The 26329-nt window shown below is 40.3% G+C and overlaps 2 protein-coding genes and 1 pseudogene across 5 annotated transcripts in view; 2 read left to right on the top strand and 1 right to left on the bottom strand.

The window, feature by feature from the left end:
* Window positions 1-869, top strand: part of LOC110062245 (centrosomal protein of 78 kDa-like) — an 8365-nt gene extending 7496 nt beyond the window's left edge. For both annotated transcript variants that reach the window (XM_020769122.2, XM_089287095.1), the window contains exons 17-18: window positions 1-96; window positions 375-869. The exon at window positions 1-96 is cut by the window's left edge and continues 1 nt beyond it. In XM_020769122.2, the coding sequence (XP_020624781.2) occupies window positions 1-96; window positions 375-477 (199 nt within the window). In that variant the 3' untranslated portion in view covers window positions 478-869. The remainder of the gene's footprint in view (window positions 97-374) is intronic.
* A 772-nt stretch (window positions 870-1641) lies between these two features.
* LOC110062113 (voltage-gated potassium channel KCNC1-like) lies at window positions 1642-14465 on the bottom strand. Of its 3 annotated transcripts, XM_089287098.1 has the most exons (6): window positions 14312-14465; window positions 12958-13148; window positions 12587-12754; window positions 9620-12113; window positions 7557-7763; window positions 6496-6662 (listed from the first exon to the last, which is right to left on the bottom strand). In XM_089287098.1, exons 1-4 carry the CDS (start codon window positions 14385-14387, stop codon window positions 11955-11957), a joined length of 594 nt encoding a protein of 197 aa, XP_089143224.1. In that variant the 5' UTR covers window positions 14388-14465; the 3' UTR covers window positions 6496-6662; window positions 7557-7763; window positions 9620-11954. The 3 variants fall into 3 exon arrangements, with proteins under 3 accessions (XP_089143223.1, XP_089143222.1, XP_089143224.1); XM_089287097.1 differs by lacking the exons at window positions 12587-12754; window positions 12958-13148; window positions 14312-14465 and adding an exon at window positions 1642-2765 and having other exon boundaries at window positions 4494-6662; window positions 7557-7760; window positions 9620-11959; XM_089287096.1 differs by lacking the exons at window positions 12587-12754; window positions 12958-13148; window positions 14312-14465 and adding an exon at window positions 1642-2765 and having other exon boundaries at window positions 4494-6662; window positions 9620-11959.
* A 1282-nt stretch (window positions 14466-15747) lies between these two features.
* Window positions 15748-23827, top strand: LOC149114516 (B-cell receptor CD22-like; annotated as a pseudogene).
* The last annotated feature ends 2502 nt before the right edge of the window (window positions 23828-26329 follow it).

A 26329-nucleotide genomic window follows, 5' to 3' on the forward strand; every position in this document is an offset into this window, starting at 1 on the left:
AGCGAGAACCATACTTGAAGACGACCGTGTATTGGAAAGTATAGAAGCATCATTCCGACAGTTTCACGGATTCTTGGATTTGTTGAAAGGATCCAAGTGAGTACACAGTTTGTTTTTATGTCCCTTATATGTTTTCTTTTCAATAGCCTTAAGCAACCTGCTAGCCTGTGAACAGGCTTTCTAGTCGAGGATGGGGCGGAGAGAAAACAGGAAAAAAGAGGATAGAAGAGAAAGGAAGAGAATGAGACACTTCAGTCTCACCCAGTTCCTTCTCGGCCCTTCCAGCCGCGTTCACACCCTTTTAATTGAGCAGCAAACATTTTATGCGAGGTCTTCAGCAGTTTTGCAATAACCAAGTGTCTCTATCCTTTAAGGTTCAGCGAACTTGCGCATGTTCTTGGTGAGAACAGCCGCTTACCGGAGCCAGACAAGGGACTTTCCCCCATCACAGAAGAGTCATCTGGAACAGCGAGCTGACGATTAGTTGTTATTTGACAGTGAAGTCCAGTGAAACCAATTTAACGCTCCGACAAATGCTCTTTTAATTTAACTGAAATCTGAAGATTCAACTACACTTGTAAGGATAAGATCAAGTCGTTGCTAAGCTCCTTGTTGCGTCAACAGTGCTTGTTACTTCCGTTCATTTCGGTTTATCTTATGAGCTAGTATTTATTGATATTTTGTAACCGTATACAAGATTCTGATGTACGCATCTTTTCAATCAGATTTTGAGCGCTTCTTAGCCGTTACTACTCTAAAAAAGTCAATGTATTTCTTTTGTCATTGGTAAGTTAATTTTCTTTGTAGTTTTGTACATGATATAAAAGTTAATAACATTATAAGAGACGTGCCTTCAAGTGGCTAACTAAGTTCCTGCGATTTCTTCTTTGCTTGAAAGCGCAATGTGCTGTCGCCAGCCGCCTTTTTAGAAGAGCCGACAGCCGCACGTGTAACCTACGATATATAGCGATAATACCCTCCCTCCAAATAAAGTCCCTGATCGCAGATCTTTCTGTTATACCCGAGGGAAAACTTTTCCTCATCTCACTGTTGGTTTTCATTACTTCTCAGCAAATAGTGCATGTTATTGGCACGTGATTACGTTCATTTCTATGTTTCCCAGTCTAACGGTCAAGCTAAGCATATAGCTTGGCTAAGGACCTGCGCATTCAGGGGAACTGTCTAGGGTCTGTCTAACTGTTTACGTTAGAGAGGAGATGGAACCAACTTTAAACCACATGGGCCCATACAAGCGGCGTGTCTGTTTGTATGTTCGAAATATAAAGAAATGTATGGGAATATTAACAAGGACATTACTCGATATCAGTTTACGATATGAAGACTCTTTAAGATTCCCATACATTTCTTTATATTTCGAACATACAAACAGACACGCCGCTTGTATGGGCCGCCTTTTGACCCCTGTCTCTCAGTTGTGCACAATACGCTTGTCTCTCACCGGAAATGCCCCCGCGTATAAGAAACCATGCGGGTGCCACGCCAGGACACCGGAGACTACGTAAACGGATCTGGGCTTGTTTCAGCTTTTATACATAACACTCTCTAGCCTTTTTCGGCCAGCTGACAGTAAAACTCGGCTGCTTATCCTTACCTTGCAACCGAGCGCACAAATCCCAGATGTCTGAACGTTACCATGGTTATATTTGGTGATCTGGTCACTACATGGATTTTCTATTGTTTACCAATTGAATATAGGACTTGTTGGTTTGATTACACTACTAGGCAATCCGGCGCGTTTGTCGTATATTTACCCTCTAAGAAAATCACATCTCTCTTTAATTTTTAGTTTAAATTTCCTCTGAAAACGTTTCCATTCGGTGTTTCTGCCGCATTAGTGCCGCCATCTCGAAAGCGTTCCCTTGCGTTCCATAATTTGCAGTTGATTTACGAATGGGCCTTCGCCGATACTGCGACGATGTTTTTCGTTTGAGACTGGACCCGCACCGCACGACTGACCTTCCATGCACACTTCCGTTCGTCTCACATCCCGAACCACTGCGCCTGCGCGGCAGACGCTTGTACATCAAATTGGCGGGAACGTGCGACAGCGCGGGCATCCTGGTGGAGCGCCTTGGCTGTTGAATGCGCGTGCGCGCTTGCATGTAAAAGTAACTGAAGTTGCTGCCAATCACAGAGACCGGAAGTGCAATGATTATAACGCCGCAGATCGCGCACATGGCTCCGATGATCCTTCCCACCTTGGTCACGGGAACTACGTCACCATACCCCAGAGTAGTGACTGTCACGATCGCCCACCAGAAGGATTCTGGGATGCTTGGGAACATTTCTGTGTTGGTTTCGTTCTCTGCGAAGTAAATCATACTGGAAAATAGAATTATAGGCACAATGAGGCTCAGGAATACCAGGAACAGCTCGTTCTTGCTTGATATCAGAGTGTGGAATAAGATTTGAAATGAAAACGACAGACTGAAAATGCGGAAAATTCTGAACGTTCTCATGACAACAAGCCAGGATGTTCGTGACCCGACGTGATACAGCGAAAGGTAAAATGGAAGCACAGCTAGAAGATCGATCCAGTTCATAGGATTCGTAGCAAAGCGTTTGAAATCTGGGCAGAAGACCAGACGAAGCAAGAACTCTGCTGTGAACCAAATCGAGGTCACGGCGTCCAGAGTTCGGAGTATGCGCATTGGTGTGTTGTTTTCTTTGATGGCTGTCACGGTACTAAGACAGAATTGCGTGACGGAGACCACAATAAACAGACTTGTTAAGCCAATGAAAACCTGTGAAATAATCAAATTTTCTTTAGCGTCCTTAGTACTTTCAAAACACGACTACTTATTTATCATGAATTGTTCCTTAAGTTCGTGGGGTTATCTTCTCCATTCATAGTTCATTTAGCATTATTATAAGAGTGAAAAAATTCCGTGGCTATTGCAATCTACAGCGATTTTCTGTTCTCAACTAACTTGACCAGTAATTTTGTCAGTTCCGTTGATAAAAAGCCACGAAACCTCTCTAACCTCCTTCCCAGATCTCTTGCCCGAATCATGACGCAGCGATTGTTGATTAGAGACTGGGAAAGAGTGTGTTCGAGACTTTTCGAACTTAACATGCGATTCGTAAGTTCTCCGTACATGGACATGCTGATGGGCGATGAGAAAGAACAAAAACATAAGCTAACGGATTTTGCTGAGATGAAGCAACAACTTCATAGTAGCCAAATTGTTCTTATAACCGTTTTTCGATAGAAGAGAAAATTTTGCACAACCGTGTGAATCGCAACTTTACCATACTAGGTAGAAGATTGTATTCACCAAATCTGAAGGACGTGGTGGGGCCAATTAATTTCCCATACATTTGTCCACAATCTTTTTCCCGCGAACCGCATCTACCCAGCCAAATTTACAGACAAATGTATGGAAAATTGGAAAAATTAACTGAGCGTCTTCTACGGCTAAGCTAAATCCTTGAAACTTGGTGAATGCATTCGTCCACCTAATATTTTAATTTTGCGATTCACAAATTGTGTTATTTACCATCGGATTCCCATACAAGCACTGGAATTTCTGACCGCTTTGCCTACGCGGTAAGATGGCGTCGAAAACCGTGAGTAGGCCTATCGGAGGTCAAAAGGAGCAGATGTTTACAAAGCTTTTCACGACAAAGTTTTACTTCCAGAACAACACCTGTCTTCCATGCTGCCCATAATCTGTTGGTTATAAACTTAACTGAGGTTTCAGATGGCCAGAGCTTAAAAGCGGGTTATCGGAACTCTATTAGGTGAAATAAGCTTGGATGTAATTAATTATAATATTTAGAAGGAGGCGTGTCTTGACAGTTTCGCTTTTACCGGAAAAGGAGGAACAAAAAAAACGGAGTTGAATGAAGATTTTTTGAATGAGTTAGATTCCCTGCTGTGAGGTTCAAAATTATAAACAATTGGCGATGTTCAGTTTCGGCTAGTAGGTTTGAAGTTTTATATAAAGCTTTTTATGAATAAATGGTTATTTCCTGGGAAGAGTTTTCTAAAATTTACGCGCGACTAATTCCCTGAGTTTTGCTCTTGGTTAAGAGGTTTACTGATTACCACTGAACTCTAAACAAACCCAAAAACTTAAGGTGAGATAATAACAATATTTGGCAACAAACGATTTTTTTTTTTTTTTTTTTTTTGCATTTGTTAAAGTTGACGTTCAATTTTAAATATATTTTAATTCGAACTTTATCTTTGTAAAACTGAGTTTATTTGCGTCTAAGTTTGTCACGCAAATTTACAATGTAGTCAGCTTTGCCAGATGTTACCTCAAGAAAATTATTTGGGGTTATGGAGAAATCACTAGCAATTTAATATTTTTCGTTTCACAGAAAATAGATTCACAATGATTAATTCAAAATAATTCTTGCGAATTGACTCGACTAGAATTTTGCAATATGGATAAAGGTGTAAATATATCAACAATGTTTTCTTGACGTTTTTCCTAAAAGGCGAAACTTTTAAACTTGCTTACCTTGGCTGCGAGAGACGAACGAGGGTCATCTAACAGTGCCCATACTTTTGGTCGAAATCGACTCCATCTTTCTCTAAAATCTGTCTTCATGATTGTCTCCGAACCAAACAAACTTGCAATCGTCCTTTTTCCTTCTGCCTTTGCACTGTCGCAATCGCCGGAGGATTTCCTGGCGTTGTCGAGATGAAATGTTTTCAGTGTTTCTTCGGTGTTCATCTGCCTCTTGTATAAAACCCAACAGCAGGGCTCGATATCTCGGTCGTTGATACCCCAGTAAGATAACTCCTCTTGAAATAGCGCCGAACAAACATCCACCGGACAGTGCAGCTTTCCGATGCGATAATAGTTCAATACCTCGGTAAATATACGCGGATGTCGGTCGAAAAAATACTCGCCTAACACCGGGTCATAATCCGGGCTGTTTGGGTGGTTTTCCGCTATCCACGAGAGTCTTGTGTCCGGGACGTTTTTTAAGGTTGTCAAAAACGTGTTATGCCGATATCCTCCAACGTTGATTGTGATCCTATCGCTTCTTAAAACGTCGAATAAATTGTCGCCAGTAGAGGAGATTTTGCTAGCCATTTTGTTTAGGGATAGTTAGAGCCCGAGTGTCCTGGTGAAGTTTTGTTTCGCGTCGATCACAAAAACGCTGACGCAAATGTTCGAAATCTCAGTGAATCTTGTCAATCTTGATAACCGCGCAATTCCTTGTTCTAGGAGCAAAGGTGTCCCAGTTTTAATTAAATCACACACTGAAAGGATTGTTTAAGCTTGATCTGTTGGGTGACACGTTTATTGCATCGCGAAACTCTTTTCAAAAGAGTTTGTTTATAGTCTACTCGAGTAAAGCGAGAATTGGAATAAACGAGCAACTGGCGTTGTTTTTAAGCAAACTTCGAATCGTCGGTGATATTTTATTGTGCGTCGAAACAGTTGGAGCTGCGCCTCTCAATTGATACTTGTGTTTATTTTCTTTGATGTGTCTCTTTTGGTTAAAATTGCTTATTCACTCTAGTTCACCTGCAGGGTTTTTATGTGCTTTGTTTGTTTTTGTTCATTGATCTAAATTGAACTGTCTAAGTCACAAATTCTAGTTTAGCACAAGGTAAACACCAGCCTCAAGCCAAAGAAGCCGCTAATAATTGACAATCCAAGCGCGTAATTAGATTAGAGTCCAACACAACAGTTTTATTTATAAATCTCTTGACTTTTTGTTTGTGTTCTCGGCCTACGCAATTTCAGTTTAACTTCGTGAATTTCTAATTTGTCGAGAGAGGCCTGGATCGGTGTTGCGGGCTTGAGGAGTTAGTCGCCCAGTCCCTCTCCTGAATGTCTCCAACGCCGGAAAATGACGTGTGACTGCCATGTTTGGTGATAGGCGTTCTAATACCTATCCGGCGAGCTAGGATCACCAGCCATCAGAAACAAACTGAGAAGACAATTTACCAAGAAAGGTTTCCTCAGGTTGAACAGAATTTTTAATCGGTCAAGAATTCGACGAAAGTAAAACTCGCGGTTAAGAATCTATTATACTTGTAGGTCTCCTTGAAGCACGGAAGAGAAGTCAACAAAAAGAAAGAGTTCAAAAGGAAAGCTTTAAAAAGTAAGCCCTTGGTACGAGAATCAGGAAGTATCCGCATTACGCCGGAGAAATTTGAAAACGCTGCTGTTTCTACGGTTACGCCGTACCGTCCACACTAAAAGTCACGAGAAAAGAGCTTTACGAAAACGCTCTTCAAACCGGAGGAATTGAAAAAACGGAGCTTTTCGAAAAAGATGATGGTCACGACAATCATTTGATTTCCCTGACCGAGTGTTTTTCAAATACAAACCCAAAATGACCGGTGATTGTTGCGTTTTCAAATTCCTCCGGCGTAGTGTGGACGGAAAACATTTGATGCGTTTTCAGAGTAAAACCTCCGTTTTCAAATTCCTCTGGCATAGTGTCGACAGTGCCTCAGATCTTTCACGCTACCGTGACGGAAGCAAAAAGACCAGAACACTCATTGCCCCTTCTTTTATTATCTACGGCTTACAGAGTTAATTCTTTTTCTTAATGCTCAATATTCTTTTTCAGTCTGCATGTCCTCGCATCGTTTCCACCAGTTATCAGGTTTCCCAAACTGATTCAAAGAAGGAAATCTTCATAACCTGGCTTTTATTTGGAAGCTGTGAAGGAAAAAATATTGTTTTGCTCAATCATAGAGAAATTTACCTTTACTCTTTTCCTGAAAAACTTTATTCCGTGCTCATTGTTGTTGCTTGTTATCTTACGAGACAATGTTTTATAATAATTTATTATGCCCCTCTCACAGAAACGCCTCTGAGGGAGGACGCACTTTCGCCGTCAGAACTATTAAGGATTGGAACAGTTTACCCCGGTCTTTAAAAACAGAGAAGTCCGTTAAATCGTTTAAGGCTAAATTATATAATACTATTCTTAACTCTCAGAAAACTAATGGAATTTTTTAACTCTTATTATTCGTAGTATGTTTGAAATTGTAAGTCCAGTTTATTATTTGTAACCATTTTTAATAGTAACTTAATTAAGTATTTTATTGTAAATAATATCGTATTTTAGCGTTTTATTGTAAATAATATATTTTTAGCATTCTAATTATTTTAAGCTGAGGGCCCCAAGTTTATCAGTAACTTAAGTTACTGTCACGGGTCACCCTCATTAAATAAAGTCTTTCACTTCACTTCACTTCACAATCGCTCATATTTGTCATGGTCGTCGCGCGTTGTGGGGCCGCCATCTTGAATATACTTTGGCGAACAAAATCTGGACAGAAGGCAAAACTAAACCGGTTTTGTTCCTTAGTCAAATCAGGATGTGCCCTCTGTAGTAACAAGTTGCTCTCATTATTAAGACAAAATGAAAACATTTAATTATATTGGAAATAGTGCTTTCCATTTTGGCTGAATGATAGAATTCTGGAGTGAGTACTTGGATAAATGTTGTGTTCACATTAGTGCGCAGTCAGAATCCTATTCTGGTATCGTGCTCGGGTTCCAAGTGTGGACATAGCCTAGAGAACATTGTGATATAGTTTTACTCACTCTACACGCGCACGCAGTCGGACCAAGGAAACTCCTTCCCTCTTGAGTCCCACTCCTTTGTCACTGCGTTGTATTCGTAGTACGGAGCATGTTCTCTCTCTGGTTGGAATCCTTTTTCACAATTAACCTGGCATATTTTGTCCCACCCAAAATCAATGCAGAATACGTTTCCATTGGCTGGGTCTGGCGGTACGGCGACGCTGGCTTCTGACGAGTAAAACAAGAGAAAAAATAGCGCAAAAGTCTTTGCACGCTCGTTCATTCAAAATCTTATTAAAGGAGCTGCGCATCTTGAAAAGTTTAGATTAAGTTTTTCAAGTTCATTCGTTCGTTTCGGTCGTTTGTAATCCATGTTAATCCTCTCCATCTTTGTTCCCTTTGTATTATGTTTATCTCTTGGGTGTTTTTCTATTTTAGTAAACTTTTATTTTCAGGTCTCCTTCGATTTAAAGGTAATTTTGTGCGAGCTGGCTAAAATAACTCCAAATAGCGTGGCTGAGCTCCTTAAATGACAACCGAGTCTGTAGCTACTTACATTCCTTATCCATTGCAATCATATCAATAGCTTTCGCTAGTATGAGGGGGGCTTAATCACAAGACGATGGCAAACAAACGAATAAGTGACCATTGCCAGCACTGCACGTGCGTTATAAATCTAAACACATTTCGTGGCCGTCTTCTGTGAAATTTCGCACGGAGAAGTTTGGCAGACACGACGATGATTTTCGAGTACAGAGGCAACTGAAAAGCTCTTTCGTTTTCCACCTACAGACTCTAAACGGTTTTGCGAATTTCTTGTTGTGTCCGTCGTTGTTAACACTTTCCTCAGCTCCATACCTAAAGATAACGACCAGTGCCTATCTGAACATGATACGGGTTATTTCCGGCACATGGTTGTTTCGTAGAACACTACTTAGAAATGTGCCAAGATTTATAATGTACGTGCAGATCCATAATTAGGGATATCGAACGGTCTTTGCGAGCAGTGCGTTTATTTCTGCGAGGACGAGCAGTGATCAAATTTGTCTTGCAAGCAGCGAGCACTTTAGAAAATACAGATGGCGAGCGAGCGAGCACTTCGTAAATTTAAAATTGAACGGGACCATTCGGTACCCCTGTAATTGCCAGCATCATGGTGCTCCACATACTATCCTCACCCCTCTTACTCCCACCCACCCCCCCACCCCCCCCCCCCCCACCGTTGCCATAGTGAAGTTAACATGTAAAACTAACTGCTTTGCGATTCTTAAATTTCGCGATGTGGTAAACCTTGTAGTAGCAAGCAAAAAATTTATTTTCACACTCTTTCCTGAATTGGCAAACGTACAACGACAAAAGATATACTTCGGTGCGAAATACTCAGTCGAGGTGATGGGAAAGTCGTGGCTAAAAAAGTGTAAAATAAAAATGGAAGGAGCACGAAAATGTGTGTTTTTTTTTTTTAAATTATTAATATTATCATTTCTAAAGTATAACTTATGCAGTTCATTGCAATAAAACATTGCCTCATCAGTAACAATTTCCCGAAAACCCACATTTGCCACGAAGTTGATAAACTGGTGTGAATTCTCCCGGCTGTAACTCTTTTCGCGAAGAAATCCTAGCCATTGTTCGCGTCAATATAGATCTGATTTTCGTTACAGACATCCAAAATTTTAAAAAGTCGATTTCTACAATTACCTGCTAACTTGCATTTAATAAAAACCGTTAAGTTCATTCTAAGATGGGTTAAAGATGAAGATGCGGCTTTCTCTCAGTTAAGCAAGACGAATTATTCATGTCAAGTTCCAATCCTCAGTCCTTTTGAATGATTATTCCAAAAAAACCTCATTGGAAAAGCAAAGACAAGCGAAAACTTTCACCGACGCTAACAAAAAAATGGCCGAGCAGGTTCAAATCCGACGAGAAAGCCCGAAAGTCATTGCAAGGTAACAGAATTAACATTGCTAGTCAAAGACAGCAGCGAGTTACGTTTTAACCTGTCTTCCTATGAGTAAAGATTTCGTATTTTAATATTATGACTCCCCAATGTGTAAATCGCAATTTAATTTAGACAATCTTACCCGAGTCGACAATGGTCCAACAGAAGAAAACAGCACAAAAAACAAGAAATATCTTCATAATTGCTCAGTTGAAGTTGTCGCTAATCCGTAGTCTGGCGAATATTTTACGGATGGTCACAGCACTGTAGGCTGATCATGTATTATCAACTAATTTTTCACAGCTGTGACGAAGTGAATAACAAACAAATACTAACAGCTAAACAATTAAAACTGCAATAAAAATATGAGATTTAACGTAAAAATTTAAACACAGGTTAGATGAGGTTAAATTATATGTAAGTAATCATTGGTTGGCATCAACAGCTGATTAAACGAAATCCACCGCAGTTTGAACTAAAGAGAAGAACATTTCTTTGCGGATCTTCGTTACCAAAAACGTCGTGTTTTCGGGATCCAGAGCAAGGCAAAAAGGGATACAACCTTTCAGAATATAGCAAAGAAGGCTTTTTGTTCGAAGAAGACTTGTCATTCCATCTTCGTTAAAGAGAGTTAATTACCATGGAGGTTCAGTGTGAATAGGCCAATTCGTATTCTCGGTTAGCCTGCAATGGAGACTCATGTGGGGGGAATAGAATTATATCCAAAAAAAGAGAATTTGAAACTGCACAGGAAAATCAAAACACTCTTGTACCGTAATGAGTTGTCAGGTAGTCTGGTCATTTCTTGAGTCATTGCTTTACAACATGGGTTCCTGTGACTAAAAGAATCATTCTAATAAATTCTTAGTAACAAGATATTTTCCAAATAATAATTCTTCTCTCTATCTGGCCGTGCTTTTCTCGATATCTGCTTGCTATTACGCGACAAGCCTCTCTGATGGAGATACACTGACAACTGCGTAAAAATAACAGTCAAAACTCTGAACGTTTTGATCAAAGGATTATCAAAACTTCATGTAGAAGTCTATATCGAAATCTCTGTGCGGCGAGGCGCGCACGTCTGCTAAAGCGTTGTGGCTTTAGTAACTGGGAAAATTTGTCAGAATGAATAATGCTATTAAAGTCACGTGTTTTATTTTTATCCTGCAGAATCTGACCTAAATTAAACAAATAGCTCAATAGCAAAGGTCTGGTGAAAACCGCCACCAGTCTGATATACATCTAGTCACGAGACACTTGTTTCACGGTGCATTTCTGTTTAAAGGCATAGCTACAGTAAAAACCCACACATAAAAACCTAGTGGTTTAAGAACCTGCTGGCAGAAATTTGCCACACCTAAAATCTTAATGAACCTGTTTAGCCAAGCAAGGTCAAGCAGGTTCTTATATCTACATTTTCTCTTGATGTGGGTTACAGTTGAATATGAACTCTTGTTATAGAGGCAAATGCACTATACATATATATCTGAGTAAGAAATAGAAAACATGTACCGTGTTTCTATCGAGTTATAGAAACACGAGTGGAAGTTTGGGAGAACGAGAAATGGTGCGGGAACACCAGCCGCAGGCGAGTGTTTCCACAGCTTTTTCGAGTGCTCCCAAACTTTCACGAGTGTTTCTATAACTCGATAGAAACACGGAGAACAAGTCTTTTATTTCTTTTAGAAAACAACGTGACGAAAAAAGGGAAAACAACTTGTTAACTTTGATTATCAAAATGTAAATTCTCTTTGCTCGCGCCATCATAACGTCAACAGCTCGTGCTAGCTCTATGTTTCTCTCGAGTTGTAGAAACACGATTTTTAAACCAATCACCGCGCGTATTTTCTTAGGACTGTTTTCTAAAATCAGTCATGTTGAGCTTATCATGATACAATTGTGAATAAATTGTAAATACAGTATATTAAGGACCAAACCCAAGTCTATCTATTTTTGTTGTAATCAACAACTGTGTTTCTTCATAGAAATTAAGAACCTAATAAGAACCTACAAAGCCTAAATTGCCAACAAGTACCCCAAAATAGCAAAATACAAGAACCTCTTTTGTCAGACTTCAAAAACTTTGATGTAGGTTTCTACGCGCGGGTTTTGTACTGTATTGACTATTTCCTAAAGCACGGGGCGCTTATTATTTCAAAGTTGCCATTTTCAGCTAGGCTTTCACACAATCTAAACTGTCTCCATGTGTTTGTAGTCCACTGAATGTTTATGAGGCGACTTAACTCGAAGTACGAGTGCAAGATCGAGTAAAAGAACGACTTTTCAATTTAGTCTAGTTTGCAGACTTCACATTATCACATCACATACCCATCTCATCCCTTGAGCTAACTTGTCTATGTAAAACCAACATGAAGAGCGAGGGCTCTGGAAACGTCACTGGTTTGAAATTCCAAGATCGTTTTCGTACTCCATCTCGTACTCCTAGTCCAATTTAAACGTCTCGGCCTAATTATAGATTAAGATTGCACATCAACACATTCATAGATCTCCACGCGCATGCATATGTAACCCATCGCATGCCAGTCGATTGGGTTGAAGCGGACGAATTTCGCTTTTATTGTTCGCGGGAAAACGTTCTTGACTACCGTGTTGTGATCCCAGTTTCCGAGAAAGATCTGAAAAAGAAAAGAAAATTGAAATCTAAATTTCTCAGGCTTGTTTGCTGCTGGAAAATAAAGGGTTCGGAAACCTCCTTAGTGTTAATTTTGTCCGAAAAAAGTTGATTCCCGGCCCCACGAAATCATTACACGAGCTTTCCATTAGTGACGAGAAAATGTTGCCACTTACCGGAAAAATTGGGAAAGCATATAAAGTTTCTATTTTTTTTGTTTACATGATGGACAAAATTCCCGCCATTTTTTTCAAACTTGTAGTCTATGACGCGCGGCCAAAACTCGCGCATGCTTATTACGTTTTCCCGCTCTGAAACTCTGACACTGAAAAAAGTCCCTGCCTTCCCTCGGCCTCGGTCGAGAGAGACCTGAGTTCGAGATTACGCCCTTACGCCTTATTCTTCCAGCGTGTGATCAAATGCACATCACCGCACATTTTTCATGTGTATGTAGTACAGCCGGTTTCAGTTTCTCACCTTTGTTGCATTAGTCTTATTTTTCGTCACATTAGTTCTATGTTGTTTGTAAGCTTTCCAGTGTATTCCATCAGTGCTGTAAAAGATTTTGTATTTGGATACAAACATTCCTTGCACATAGCCTTGAGAAGCCACTCCAGACACCAGTCGCTCAAGTCCAAGATCAATCTGAACAGATACACAAACAAAACAGACACAAACAAAACAGAAAAATCAACATTTACGACAATACTTGTGATTGTTACAAGAAAAAATGGCAACACAGGAGCTATCTTGGGATGATGTAGCATCCCTTCTTTCTTGGTGGAAGTCTTTCGTACGCTAGTCGTATGTTACAGAAACAGGGATACGTTTCGGCGGCCATTTATTACCTGCAGGAACTGTTTTTTATTCATTCTGTCAGTGCACCATCCGCCCCATCTCAGTTCACCTGAGCTGCTCATGCTGACGTGGTTGTGAAGTCTGGCATTGGAGGCGTAATGCTGGTCCCAGTGAGATGAGGCAGACATCTGCTGGTCTGTAATCTGCGTTCGGTTTTCAACACCCACTGGTCTGCTACAATCTGTGATAGATTGAACAATCTCTTTTAACAGACAGGCTTAAAGCCGACCAGGTGGGAGGGGGGAGGGGAGGGGGGGGGGGAGGGGGAGAGCGAACATTTTGATGGGCGTTTGCCAAACATGTTTCCTAATCCCCACTTATTTTTCGGTTCAGCACATTTTCGGTCCCAGACCCGTTAGGCTCAGAACCGGCGGGGCTTGGTATGAGGAAGGAAAATTTGACCCTGGAGACGCATAAATTGACTGGCTAGATGTCTGGACAAAGATTTTCACTCATTCAACGCTATTTTCCTTCCCTCCGGCTATGAGTTTAAAACAGTGAGGTCTGACATAACGAATTGTTTCTTCTAAGGTCTGCAGGTACTCTAATCGGACGGTTTTAGATTAAAATCAACCAGCGGATGTTTTTGGTTGTAAAACCTGAGCGAAAATAATTAGTTTATTTTGTGGCAAAGTAGATTGCTTTTTTTGTGGTAAAGTTCAACGCTAGAACGTTCTCAAAATACATAAGAAAACGTTAAAAATAAAACAAATTATTGACGAAGTTTCTACGTTACTCCATGTAAAAAGTGAAGAATGATCATCGCAGTTAATTTTCCAATTTAAGCAATTGGAAAGAAGAAGCCTGAAAAAAAAATCAGGACTTCAACGGGATTCGAACCCGTGACCTCCGCGATACCGGTGCGATGCTCTACCAACTGAGCTATGAAGCCACACATTGGGAGCGAGGTCAATTAATTGAGTTCATATCTTCCCGTGAGGAGTGAAATGATGTGAAGTTTATATGAAATATTTCATATATGAACTGCGGTAGTAGTGCTTCTATGGATATATAATTCCCAAATGAACTAAAAATAATTTAGCGCCTAATTGTTGGGTAAACTGAATGCTTCGCGTAGATCGAATTGAACTACTAGTTAGTTGTAATGTTCATCCGCCGATGAGTTAGTGTAATACCAATATAATTAGACAGTCATTTTGAACTGAAACAGCCTGAGATGTACTCACTAACACATTTCGCGCGCAAAGGTTGCAAAATCAATGCTCCCGCTAGATTTTACATGGGATTTTGAGACTTAACGTCTCAGCAGCAATTATTAGGGCACAACTGGTAACGAAACAGGCACATTTTAAAGACTCGTCTGTACACAAGGGAAAAGTTTACCTCGGTGAATTTTCCCCACATAGGCGCAATCCGCAAAGACAAAGAGTCCAAAAACGAGAATAAACTTCAGCTCCATCGTTTAGTCTGCACCACTGGCGACGCTAACTTCGGTAGGCCGCGACAAATTAACATAATGTCTTAAATTCGGGGAATGTTATAAGAGCCCTTGCCAAAATCTAATCACGTTTCCGTATTTACGTTGTATCTATTTTTGACCAAAAACAGGAAATGACACAATGTTAGAAACTTTTTTTTAAAGGAAACGTCGAATCTTTTACGCCCACCCCGGTTAAACGGTTCCTAGCTAGTTGTCAGTAATGACTTTATGGGTTGAAATTATGCTAAATCAAAATCTGGGAGAACGATAAAGATAGCCAGGGTTCAAGTCCTGTGGATGGTATTGAAATCACAATTAATTACGCAATGCTAGCAACAGACTGAAAGATTTAGACGAAGAACACAAATTTTGAGACAGTCTTTGACAGGAAACTCCCTCAAAAAGTGCAAAGAATTTAATTTATTTGTAAAGAAAACATAACAATCCCGCCCAAACGTCAAACAACTCACATATGACATTGCTCTCCATAAATCTTCGCAACTTATTAGGTCAAACGATGGATTAAGTCTGCAAAACAAATGTTGCCTTTATTAGATAATTGTTTATGAGCTTCTCTCAAAACCGCTTATGACTTCCTTTTTCGATTCAGTCGTTTTAGTTTAGTTCAGTTGTCGATCACCGAACTTCACGTCATTCCAGTGACTTTTTCATGTAAGAAACATGATCGTATACCTATATATAAACCGTGTGTGACCCTGGTCCCGTAAAAAAGTGACTAAAACAAATAAAAAGCTACTGAAGCAAAACTCAAGAAACGTCAGTGGAAGCTGTCGAGTTCTTTAAAACTCTTCGTTTAATTTGCTTAAGACTGTATTTAAACAAAGGTGCAGCTTCTCATTTCCTAACATACCGCATAGATAAATACTAATTGGCTAACAATTAAACTTCCTTCAGTTCTGGTTAAAGAAAGGTCACGTTCCAACCCAGACTCCACTCACAAGATTTAGCATACGACACTAAAATGCCTTGAAAACATACATGCTTGTTTTTATTCTCGTCTGCTCTCAAACCGATCAATAATCCCGAAATTTCGGTAATTCCAGTTGCAGTACAAATTGTCTGTCTGGTAGTTTGAAAATTTATGCTATGGAGTGAAACAAAATTGTGTATTTATTTTTTCTGTATCGGATGGCAGAAAAGCCTGTACACTCCCGTAACGAAAACCCGCAATTGAAGGATTTCCTGTAACTCTCACTACGCCTTAATACACTCCCAATTAAACAATGTGACCGGTTAATTGAGTGCAAAGATGACATGAATACTTTTTTTAGGGAGCGCAAAGCATACGCGATTGATTCATTTTGTCTCCTCTTCAGCCATGCCGTTTCATTTCGTCAGTGAAAAGCGTGAAAACAGTCAGAGTACGGTTTGATGGGAAGAGACTTCTTTCGATTCTTTGTAAATAAGTTTATATATCAGGCCTCATCCAAAATACGTCGAAGGAATTTCAAAACGGAGGTTTCACAGCTCAGAAAACGCACCAAATGTTTTCCGTCCACACTTCGCCGGAGGAATTTTAAAACGGAGGTTTCACTCTGAAAACGCAACAAATGTTTTCCGTCCACGCTACGCCGGGGCATTCAAAAACGCAATAATCTCCGGTCATTTTGGATTTAAGTTTGAAAACTCGATCACGGAAATCACATGATTATTGTGATGGCATCGTTTTCGAAAAGCTCCACTTTCAAAATATTTTCCATCTACTCTAAGGCGAAAAGCCGGCCTTTTCAAATTCCTCCGATTTGGAGAGTGGGGAAAAGCTCCGTTTTCGTGACGGATTAGTGTGGACGTTAGGCCTAACCGGAGAAATAAAGCTGCGTTTTTAAATTTCTCCGAGGTAGTGTGGAGTGGGCTTTAGTGCAGCCGCTATCCCGGCCCACACGTGCACCGCGCGGCGTGCACGACCAATGCGCATGCTTGGAATACAACTGGCATGTCGCTTTGGGGCGTTCTCGATCGTCCCAGGGTCTCAATGACATTTTAAAACGAGTATAACTGAGGACGGGGATGACTTTGATGTCATTCGCTACATGCACAATTCATATGTATATCGTTACCTACAAAATTGGCTCTGGCTTGTGGATACTGTTTTGCAAGAGAAGACTTAGTTTCGATTTACCAGTCAAAGATTAACCTTTTATGCGTCGTATATCAATCACATCGTTTCTGGCAAATTCGTGAGTTGTTAGTTAACTTCTCCTAATTGAACTTCATCTGATCACAACTTTTCTGATCACAACAATTCTAAATTGATCGTAGATTTTCGCTGGGAATACTAATGCCAATACTGTGGCGAGGAGTTGGCTAAACGACAACTCGAGTTTTTTGGCGAGATATCTTCGTGTCTTCCCCTTAACATGGAGTATACCTGGCCATATTTCACGATGGAGGTGTACGGAAAAGGTAAAATGGCCGGGGAGCGTGTATTACTTTTTATGTACCACACGATACAGTTTTACTGTACCATAAAATAAAATGTCGCAGTTGCTACCTACCAGCTGTTCAGCCGGGGTTCAATGAACACTTGCCTGACCAGGGTCTTGATGTCATACTGCGTTACTGGGCAGCACACATAACTTAGACTAGTTCACCCAGAAATATAATCGGATGCTGGCGAACTTAATGGGTTAATTGCCTTTTGAGAGGTGGATAACTAGGGGTACCGATATTAAAAAGGGAGACGGGGGTTCTCTAACTGATTAAGGGTTGTAGACACTTAAACGTGATTACTTTTTCTGAGTCCTGCTCAATTTTATTGGAATTAGTATGTTACTGATTAGTGTCTTAATGAACTATGACTTACTGTTTCTTTCGATTCAGAGTTACCAGCCATTAATTCAAGCTTCCCTCGCAACAAAACAGTCCTGGAGGGTCACAGTTTACTCTTCTGTGTTATCGATGGGAAATGTGGATAAGCTCAGCGTTACTTGGATTAAGAGAGGCGGAAATAACAATTCCTTTCCTTTCTCCACGATGAACTTTAACATAAACGCCACCAAACTTGACTCTGGAGAATATTACTGCGAGGTAGCCAATGGAGTGGAATACATTGCCTCACCCATTGCTTATATCAATGTCTTGTGTGAGCATAGCATTCCAAAGACGTTTATCGCCGTCCCCCTCTTCCTTAAAAAAATTACGAACCCTCACTTTTCCTTTGAGAACGGCGAATAGGCCAATTTCTTTATATTAGAATTCTAACATTGCCCCCTAAACCCCGCTCCCCTACCAAAAAAAAAACAACAACAACCAGTTATGTTACAAGGACTATATTCTTACCATGGAACTTACCGATCGAAGTTATCATATTGAAAATATTGTGGAATTCTATACCAGACGAAACTGGGAAGATTCAAACATATATAGCTTTTAAGAACAATTTAAAAACAATAAATCTCTCGGGACAATGAGTGAGCAAGATGACTGTGTGACAATTTTTATGACAATTTTACTTTTCGCAGTTAGACATATATTGTAACTAAATTATCTTGATTTGCAATTCATTTTGTCGTTTATCTTAACATCATATACTTCCAATGAAGTTTTTTTTATTTTAGTTTAGTTTATTTTATTTTATCTTTATTATTTCGTGACGTACCTGGAAACTAGCTTGCAGCTAAGCGTACTGAACACGTTAATAAAGCGACCGATTGATGATCAAGAAAACGTGACCAAGTAAGACATCTGTTTAATTTCAGATCCACCTTCATTGCATGCCAGTTATACACGTGATTACACAGTTGTAGAAGGAGCTAATTTGACTCTTCAGTGTACAGTGACAGCTGCCAATCCAAAGGCAAACATGACGTGGTATAAAGTAACTGCAAACAGCAACACGACGTTATCTTTTGGAGAAAATTTGACATTTTTAAATATCCAACGTTCTGACGTAGGGAAATATCATTGCGTTGTCGAAAATGGCATTGGGCAAGCTGCAATATCAAGAATTAGCACACTTGAAGTTCAGTGTAAGTAGCTTTTTTCAATTCTTGCTACTGCCAACCATTCGTCTCTTACAGCACAAGTTATTCATCAAGAGAAATTGTTCAAATACCAAGACATTTTCGCTACGATGTGTTCAGGAGTTTTTCTCCTCTTGGTCTCCGGGGAAGTTTAATGGACGAGGGCAGGGGGTAGTAACGCAGGGAGACATTAGACGGAAAGCCTATGGAGGGCAGGGAATCCCAACGTGGCACGGACAAGGACAAAAAGGTGGAAGTGAGGTGGGTGGAAAGCATACCCCCCCTCCCCTCCCCCCTCCCCCGTGTTCACTGCCTTACAGTTCGTACCAAGTCATATTAACGATCCTACTCAGGAATTTCTGGATGTTGGTGCGAGTGACTACATACTACATGCAACAAGAACTTGGATCACTTCGTGCATGGAAGGGTTGAGCTAACAATTGTGTGACAGTTAAACTTTGCTTGCGCTGCACGTTGGAATAAAAGGAATATGTTATTAGTTTAAATTATATGAATAAATTGCGTCTATTTTCAGATCCTCCCTCATTTGATGAGGTGTATCCTCGTAACCACACAGCCATAGAAGGTGTCAACGTCACTCTCCATTGTAGAGTGACAGCTGCCAATCCTGAGCCAAACATTACGTGGTATAGAGTAACTCCAAATATCACAGCACTGTCAAACGGAGAGAACTTGACATTTTCCAGTAACTCAAGATCTGATGCGGGACAATACTATTGTATGGCTGAAAATGGGATCGACCGAGCTGTCTCCTCCAGGATCAGTTTCATTGATGTACAATGTAAGTATAGATGATAGATGAATATGGCCATATTTAAGCAATAGACCACAAGTTTTTATGGTTTATAGGCTGATAAACCACGCGGGATGCTGGAAGAACACTCGAAGAATTCGTAAATCACGAGCCGCAGGCACGTGAAATTTCCATGAGTTTACTGGTACAATAAACCATAGCTGATTGACCAATCAGAGCGCGCGCATTCATTTAATTATTATATAATATGTATTATTCGTTTGAAACTTACAAATAAACTGCGTCTGTTTTCAGATCCTCCCTCACTGGATGAGTTTTATCCTCGTAACCACACAATTGTAGAGGGTGCTAACATTATCCTACAGTGCAAAGTGACAGCTGCCAATCCTAAGCCTAATATCACGTGGTATAAAGTAACGCCAAACATTACAGCATTGTCACACGAAGAGAACTTGACATTTTCCAGTATCTCAAGATCTGATGCGCGACCGTACTATTGCATGGCTGAAAATGGGATCGGCCAACCTGTCCCCTCCAGGATCAGTTTTATTGATGTACAATGTAAGTAAATTATAGCTAATCGATATTTTACTTCCGCTAAGTAAGTTCCTCCCACGATCGATTGTCGATGTTCGATAGAAACACACATGCAAAATCTTTACTAATTACCTTGGTTTGCAGGTCCTATGATCGTGAAAATTACCTGATTTGGGGCATATAACGTTTATCTTAAGCACTCAATAGCCTCTTATATTTTAAGCGAGAGAATTCAAGGAAAATTCGACAGCTGTAGTCCGTATGTTCTGAACTGTGAATTTTGCAGTTTTTCAATCTATGTGATAGAATTTTTCGGGTCTTCAGCCAGCTGTCTTGTATAGAAATATTCCTTCTCATATTCACTATTATGTCCATATCGATAGTTCCCACTTTTCTGTCACCACGGTGTACCGTGCGCTGTTAGACGTTCGAGTGATTCTCGAATTGTTGGTCATGGGCAAAGAAGGAGTACTAAAGCTTGCATCGTTTCCAGACAGAAGATTCTGTCAGTTTCTCGCGCACACTTTAAAGATTCTTAGTTATGTTCTGATCATTTCGAGTCAAGCCAGATTCTGATCCCATTAATATTTGCCCATCGGCTATGGGAGAAGCCCAGGTTATCATCTGAAAGGTGGACCCTAAACAAGGCAAAGAAAGAGGTAAGAATGAGTAAATTTCTTCTACATTCAACTATAATGTACTTCTCATCTTACGTGTAATGGAGCTAGGGAAGGACAGCTAACACAAATGCTAATACTTAAAAGTCATTGAAGTGTTTATTTACCTGAGTTAAATGTAAATTTCCTCCTTTGAAAGCGCCATGCTTCCCTTGTCGATGCAAAGGGCATAATGCAAAATATGGCACCTGGACCATGACTGCCAAAACATTGGCAAAATAATGGACATTCAAATTGTTCATGTTAGTGAAGGCCTGAAGGGACTAGCAGCTAAAGGATTGAAAAGGTCAAAGTCTGTACCAATTTAAAAGTGATTAAAGCACCTGTCATTATACTGTTTTCAGACAAAATGTCAAGTACAACAAGAACTTGTGGAAATGATAAGCTTAGCTAACTTCAATATTGTGTGCAGTTGTAAACAATAGCACAGAATACATTTCTATAGAATTATTCAAATTTTGTTGTATACTGTCAACAACAACAATCCTTTATTTACACGCGATTAAAGCAATAGGTTTGCTTGTGGGGTCGTGTTGACACTAAAAACAGAAATATGTACGGTGATACAATACGATAATTCCACGATTCTAACAATTCTACAATTCTAATGATTTAAAATTATAATAAAATAAATCTGTAATTGTAATAAAACTTAAAATCCGTCACGTTCTTGCTTTGCGTTTGAATCGAGGTCGCATTAAAGTCTAATTGTTTGATAAAAATGAGTTAAACCGTCTGAGTTGAACCGTTACTCATATTGTCTTGATCACAACTTCGATTCCCTGGTGAATAGGACATAGCAGTGATAGAAAATGTCTAAATAATTAAGGTAAAGGAACCAGTTTACTATAAGAATAATAGTTACTCATTTGAGAGTCTATGCGACAGCTATAGGCACCGCCAAAAGTTATTTTTACAGCAGTGAAATTTGGGAGAAGATCTAATTTACAATTAACAATTTCAGTACTGTTTATTTCGAGCACTGCTTTGAATTGATTTTCGCCGATTTCAGTCCAGTATATTTACCGCTCTGCTTGATAAACAAGAGGAAGCCACATCAACTCTACCTGTTTTTCATGCGGCCCCTCTATATCCTGGTCGAATTGGAATTTGGAGGCGTTGGTCTTTGTGAGGGGAAGGAAAACCAGAGAACCCGAAGAAAAACCCTCGGAGCAAGGCTAGAACCAACGACAAACTCAACCCACATATGGCACTGAACCGGAATTGAACCCAGGCCAACTTTGTGGGAGGCGAGCGTTCTCACCACTGCACCTTCCCTGCTCCCCTATTGTTCTATGGATTTACCATTGCATTTTCGAGGCTAGAACGCTCTATACTAGGATATTTGTTTGTACTTTATTTGGCGCAGAGAAAACTACACGTCTTCAAATGACTCAGTTATTACTGAAACTATCCATATTGCTTTCATCTTTCATTCACATCCACCGAGGCTGAATCCAAGTTTTCCTCGAGATCATTCCGTAACCGAGGGAGAAACATTGTCAATGACGTGTATTGTTGAAGAAAGCAATCCTTTTCCGAACATTTCTTGGATTAAGCTTGATGATCCTAAGAAGGTGTTCCCAAGTGGAGCCAATCTGAATCTGAGTGATGCGGCGCCTGGCGACGAAGGGAAGTACCGCTGCTTAGCAGAGAACGGCGTCGGAGGACAGAAGGTGTCACGTGCTGCTAAAGTAGAAGTGCAGCGTAAGTGACTTAGTAAACTAATCTAGCAAACAGCTTGATTGTGCGTCTGTATTTGAATTGACCAATCAGGATTCAGCAGGCGGAAAAAACCTGTACTGTTCTGACATCAATGTATGCCGTTAACAGGAAAGGCGACTTTTGACACTCGAGAGGGTATTGACTATTCACGAAAAGGGATTTAAAATTACAAAAACCATATCACACTGTAAAAGTGAAAAAAAAAAAAAAACATAAGAGAGATTTAATGCCAAGCTTTTAATTTGGCGCCAAAAATGGGTCGCCCCCTCCGGTAACTCATTGGTCGCTGGTCGAGTTTCGCCAGGTAGGGTGTAGTTGTGTTATTTTGAATATGTTGTTCTTCGTCGAAATAAACCCACAATTCTCGTGTTAAGTATATTAGAAGAGGCCAAAGCAGCTTAACCATTGTCTTTATTTAATTTGTTAGCTGCGAAGAAAAAGACTAACATCGTGTAGGTCCTGTAGGACAGCTCGGTTTTGACTAGCTAGCGCTCCGCGAACCGCGAGAGTAGCTCCCTTATCAATTCAAGGAATTTAGAAGATCAGCATTCTTAAGACGTTTTTTAAACTGTGAAATCTATCTTCACGTTGTCAATCTTTACCGTCTGAGGCTGGACCCAAAAAATTTTATACTGGTGACGTTGCTCTATAGAGATTCGTGTATACGTAGCGTCTCTGATTGGTTGTTTGTTGAGTGCAAAAATTCAAAAGCGAGTAATGACCAGTCAGAGATGCTGCACAGATCTCTGAAGAGTTGCGTCATCAGCATGGAATTTTTCATTTCGAGTCTCCGACCGTTAGGCCTTTTAAGACAACAAAAAGAGATCATGGTTAGAAGTAATGTGCTCTGTCATTTAACAGGGAAAAGCAAAGTAAGCACAGAAGCAAGAAAAGACGATACGGGTATTAGCAAACGTAAGTCAGCGATACGTTGCCCACAGTGGCGGATATAGGAATGCCACCCCCCCCCCCCCCAACCCACACACACACACACCCCTACACGCCCTTGCCCCCCTGTCTCTCTTTTCTTCCAATCCAAGCCGAACCCATGCTTCCCTTCTATGACTGAGGGATGGCCCACCTTTCCATCGCTTCCCGTATTTGCCATTTTGAGAACCGCTGGGTCCAAGACTAGTTTATTATTAGATGCCCATGTGAAGTTTTTACTTCTCAAGAACATTTCCTCTTGCCAAAATAAGGCTCTTGCTCTTACTGGCCTTGATAAACTGATAAATTGGAGTTTACCTCCTGTAGGTAACGTCTTACATCATGATATTAGATTTACTATCTATGTTGTGACATCTCTGTTCACACAAGCACAATAGTCTTGCAAATAGCTCCAACTACTTTGACGAATTATTAACCGATAAACTTATTAGTTAATTACATTTTTTTTTTTCTAGGAGGAAAATTGATCATAATATTATTAAGTGCAGCCGTGGTTATGGTAATTACTGCAGTATTGGTGATGGCGATCTTTTGGATTTGTTTCTTTAAGAAATCAGGTTTGTAGTCGCTAGAATTGTATTTATGTAGTTGTTTGTTTCATTCCCCTCTTTTCCTCCCTCCCCCTCTCCCCAAGACCACCACCGCCACCCCCGTCTTATTTTCATTTCATTGTTTTTGTTTTTGTTGTTGCTTTTCTTTCGTTAGCTAGAACGCACAGTTTACTAGATACCGCAAAATTCTGAAGTCAAACCTTGGGTTTATGCTTGTTTCACTGAAGGTTAATACTTTGGACAACTTATTTTAAAGCGGGAGGTGGCGCGAGGTGTAGTCTTTTTCGCGGGGGTGGGTCTGGGGTGGGTTTGGGGTGGTCTCTCAAGGGCAATCGGGAACAACGTTGCATTCAATGTTAGCGTTTGATTTTGTTGGTTGTTATGATGGGCTTTAATCATAGTGTGTTTCTGCTATATTCACAGGATTGCTTGATTCAACAGTGGCGCAGCCAAGACTAGATACGGATCAAAACTATAACACACAGCCGATGAAGCCCACTCAACCGTCAGCGCCATAACTCTTCCGTGAATGTCTTGCTTATTTACTTCCGCTAGATGCGGGAATAAAGCGAAAAAAAGGCGAATGCAGTTGTAATAAGAAATCCACACTAAAGAAACAAAGTTGATTGACATAATGTGTTGTAAATTGAGTTTTACATTTCTTGTGTTTACGAAGCGGTACAGCGTTGCATTCAGCGTTTGATTTTCTTTTGGTGGAGAAACATTTTTCAGTTTTCTTTCGCTGTCTGTTAAGCGGTACCGATGGTGAGAGAGAACATTATAACACTTTTTCCAATTCTTCATCTATTTAAATTAGCATTTTTTGCAAAGTAATTTTAGTATAATTGATCTTTATTTGCTTGCTTTATTCTCGGTTTAATTTTGTAATTGTTTGTTGTATATTTCCACTGTTTTTATATTATTTGTAAGTTAATTGAGGGCCGCAGGTTTATTATGGATCGATATGCGCTATTTAGCGTGACTCTCTTGAAATAAAATTTGTATTGTATTAGATTAGGTTGCACAGTACGTTGCGTTGCGTTGTATTGTATTTTATAACATGTCATAGATACAGATACAGCCAATCAGATGGCCTGCAGGGCAGGCCTATTTTGGGGGCCGAGTGCACATTTTCGTGGTAGGCCGCCATCTTGGATTTGGTAACTGTGGAGGGTTAGGGGAGGAAAAATTTGGACCCACCACCCCCTTCTAAACCTCCTCTGCCCCAACCCTCTACTGGTCAAGCATTTAATTATAATCCAAGATGGCGGCTGGTCTGGTCTATAGAGCGTTCCGTTTCAAAATAACGCCTGCACTAAAGGCTACCAGTCAGAATAGGGGAAAGCCGTTTTATATTCAACGGTATTACATTCAAACCCGGGCCACACTGTCGATAAATCTACCTGTAAATTTCCACCTAACCTGTCTCTAGCTTTTCACATTGTACAATGTAACAAATGCTATGACTTATGGTCGAAGTAACACTCACACTTTGTTGTCACTGGACAGATCTAGATTGCTTTCAACAGTCTTAGTAACTGTTCTAAACAAAAACAAATAAATGGGCCAAAACAATTTAGAGTATCCTACAGATTGTTTTGCCGGTGCTCATTTACATCCATTTATTCAGGAATATTTCACTCTATTAACCCAAGACAGGTTATGAAGATGTGCGTTACGTTACACGCTCATACCGTTTTTTTACTCAGAAAAATTCTCGGGCTAAGTTTGATAAATAAAAATCAGATGATAATTACCCTTTTAAAACCGTTAATTGCTGTTAATTTACGAATCAATGTTAATTTTGTAATAGCCACTCTGATTTGATAAGGATAACAATGGAGCTAATTAGCACTAACACCGTTAATTACAGTTAATTACGGGACTAATTATGACCGCGATAGATAACAATCTAGGACCAAATGGCCTAACGATTATAGCGATATACAGAAATTAAAATCACAGCATTTATGCTGGCCATTCGTTGAACTGATCAAGAGGGAACGAGACTGCATAAGCCCCTCGCGTAACAAACATATCATGCAACAGAACTAGAGTGACGTTTGTCACACCATAGCAAACATGGAAAGCGCGGTGACCTCATATTTAGTGCGCTCGTCTCAGGATCGAGCAGTTCAGGTTCGAGCCCTGGCCGAGGACATTGTGTTGTGTTCTTTCACAATTCCTTTCTCCACCCAGCTGTATAAATAGGTATCGGCGAATTTAATACTGGGGGGTAACCCTGCGTTGAGTCAGCATCAGATCGGGGGGTGGGAGGGGGTGAGAGTACAAATACCCCTGGTCGCTTCATGCTACACGGGGTAAGCTCCGCCTGACGGACCGCTTAAGTTGGTTCGTATGCGGGCTTTACCTTTACCTAGCAAACAGATTCTAGTTTCGCTACTCCCACCATTTCGCGCGTTGCTCATGGAAATCTCACGAAACCAAATAAACAGGCTCTCTCACAGAACAATTCAACCTCGAAATCCACTGAAAGTGTACTCAGAATGTACAAGTATAACAAAAAAACTTCCTCGCTACTTGTTTCGAGGCAGTCTTAAAGGTACAATTAATTGTTAATGAATGAATCGAGGCAATTAAAAAATGAAAATTGTTTGCAACATCTGACCTTTACCCTGCCACCCCCCCCCCCCCGCCTCGCTACTAATATCACCCCGAGTATGATAAATTAAATCCTTAATTCGCGTTTCTGCCAAACACACAA

Source organism: Orbicella faveolata, unplaced genomic scaffold (assembly GCF_042242905.1).
Source record: "Orbicella faveolata isolate gen_17 unplaced genomic scaffold, um_ofav_v1 contig_14, whole genome shotgun sequence".
NCBI classification, from domain to species: Eukaryota; Metazoa; Cnidaria; class Anthozoa; order Scleractinia; family Merulinidae; genus Orbicella; species Orbicella faveolata.

Excerpts from the sequence above, each read along its gene's own strand:
- LOC110062113 (XM_089287097.1), bottom strand. The coding sequence starts at position 5,075 with ATGGCTAGCAAAATCTCCTCTACTGGCGACAATTTATTCGACGTTTTA. Across the intron at positions 2,766-4,493 it reads GTTCGTCTCTCGCAGCCAAG|GTTTTCATTGGCTTAACAAG; the intron begins GTAAGCAAGTTT and ends ATTATTTCACAG.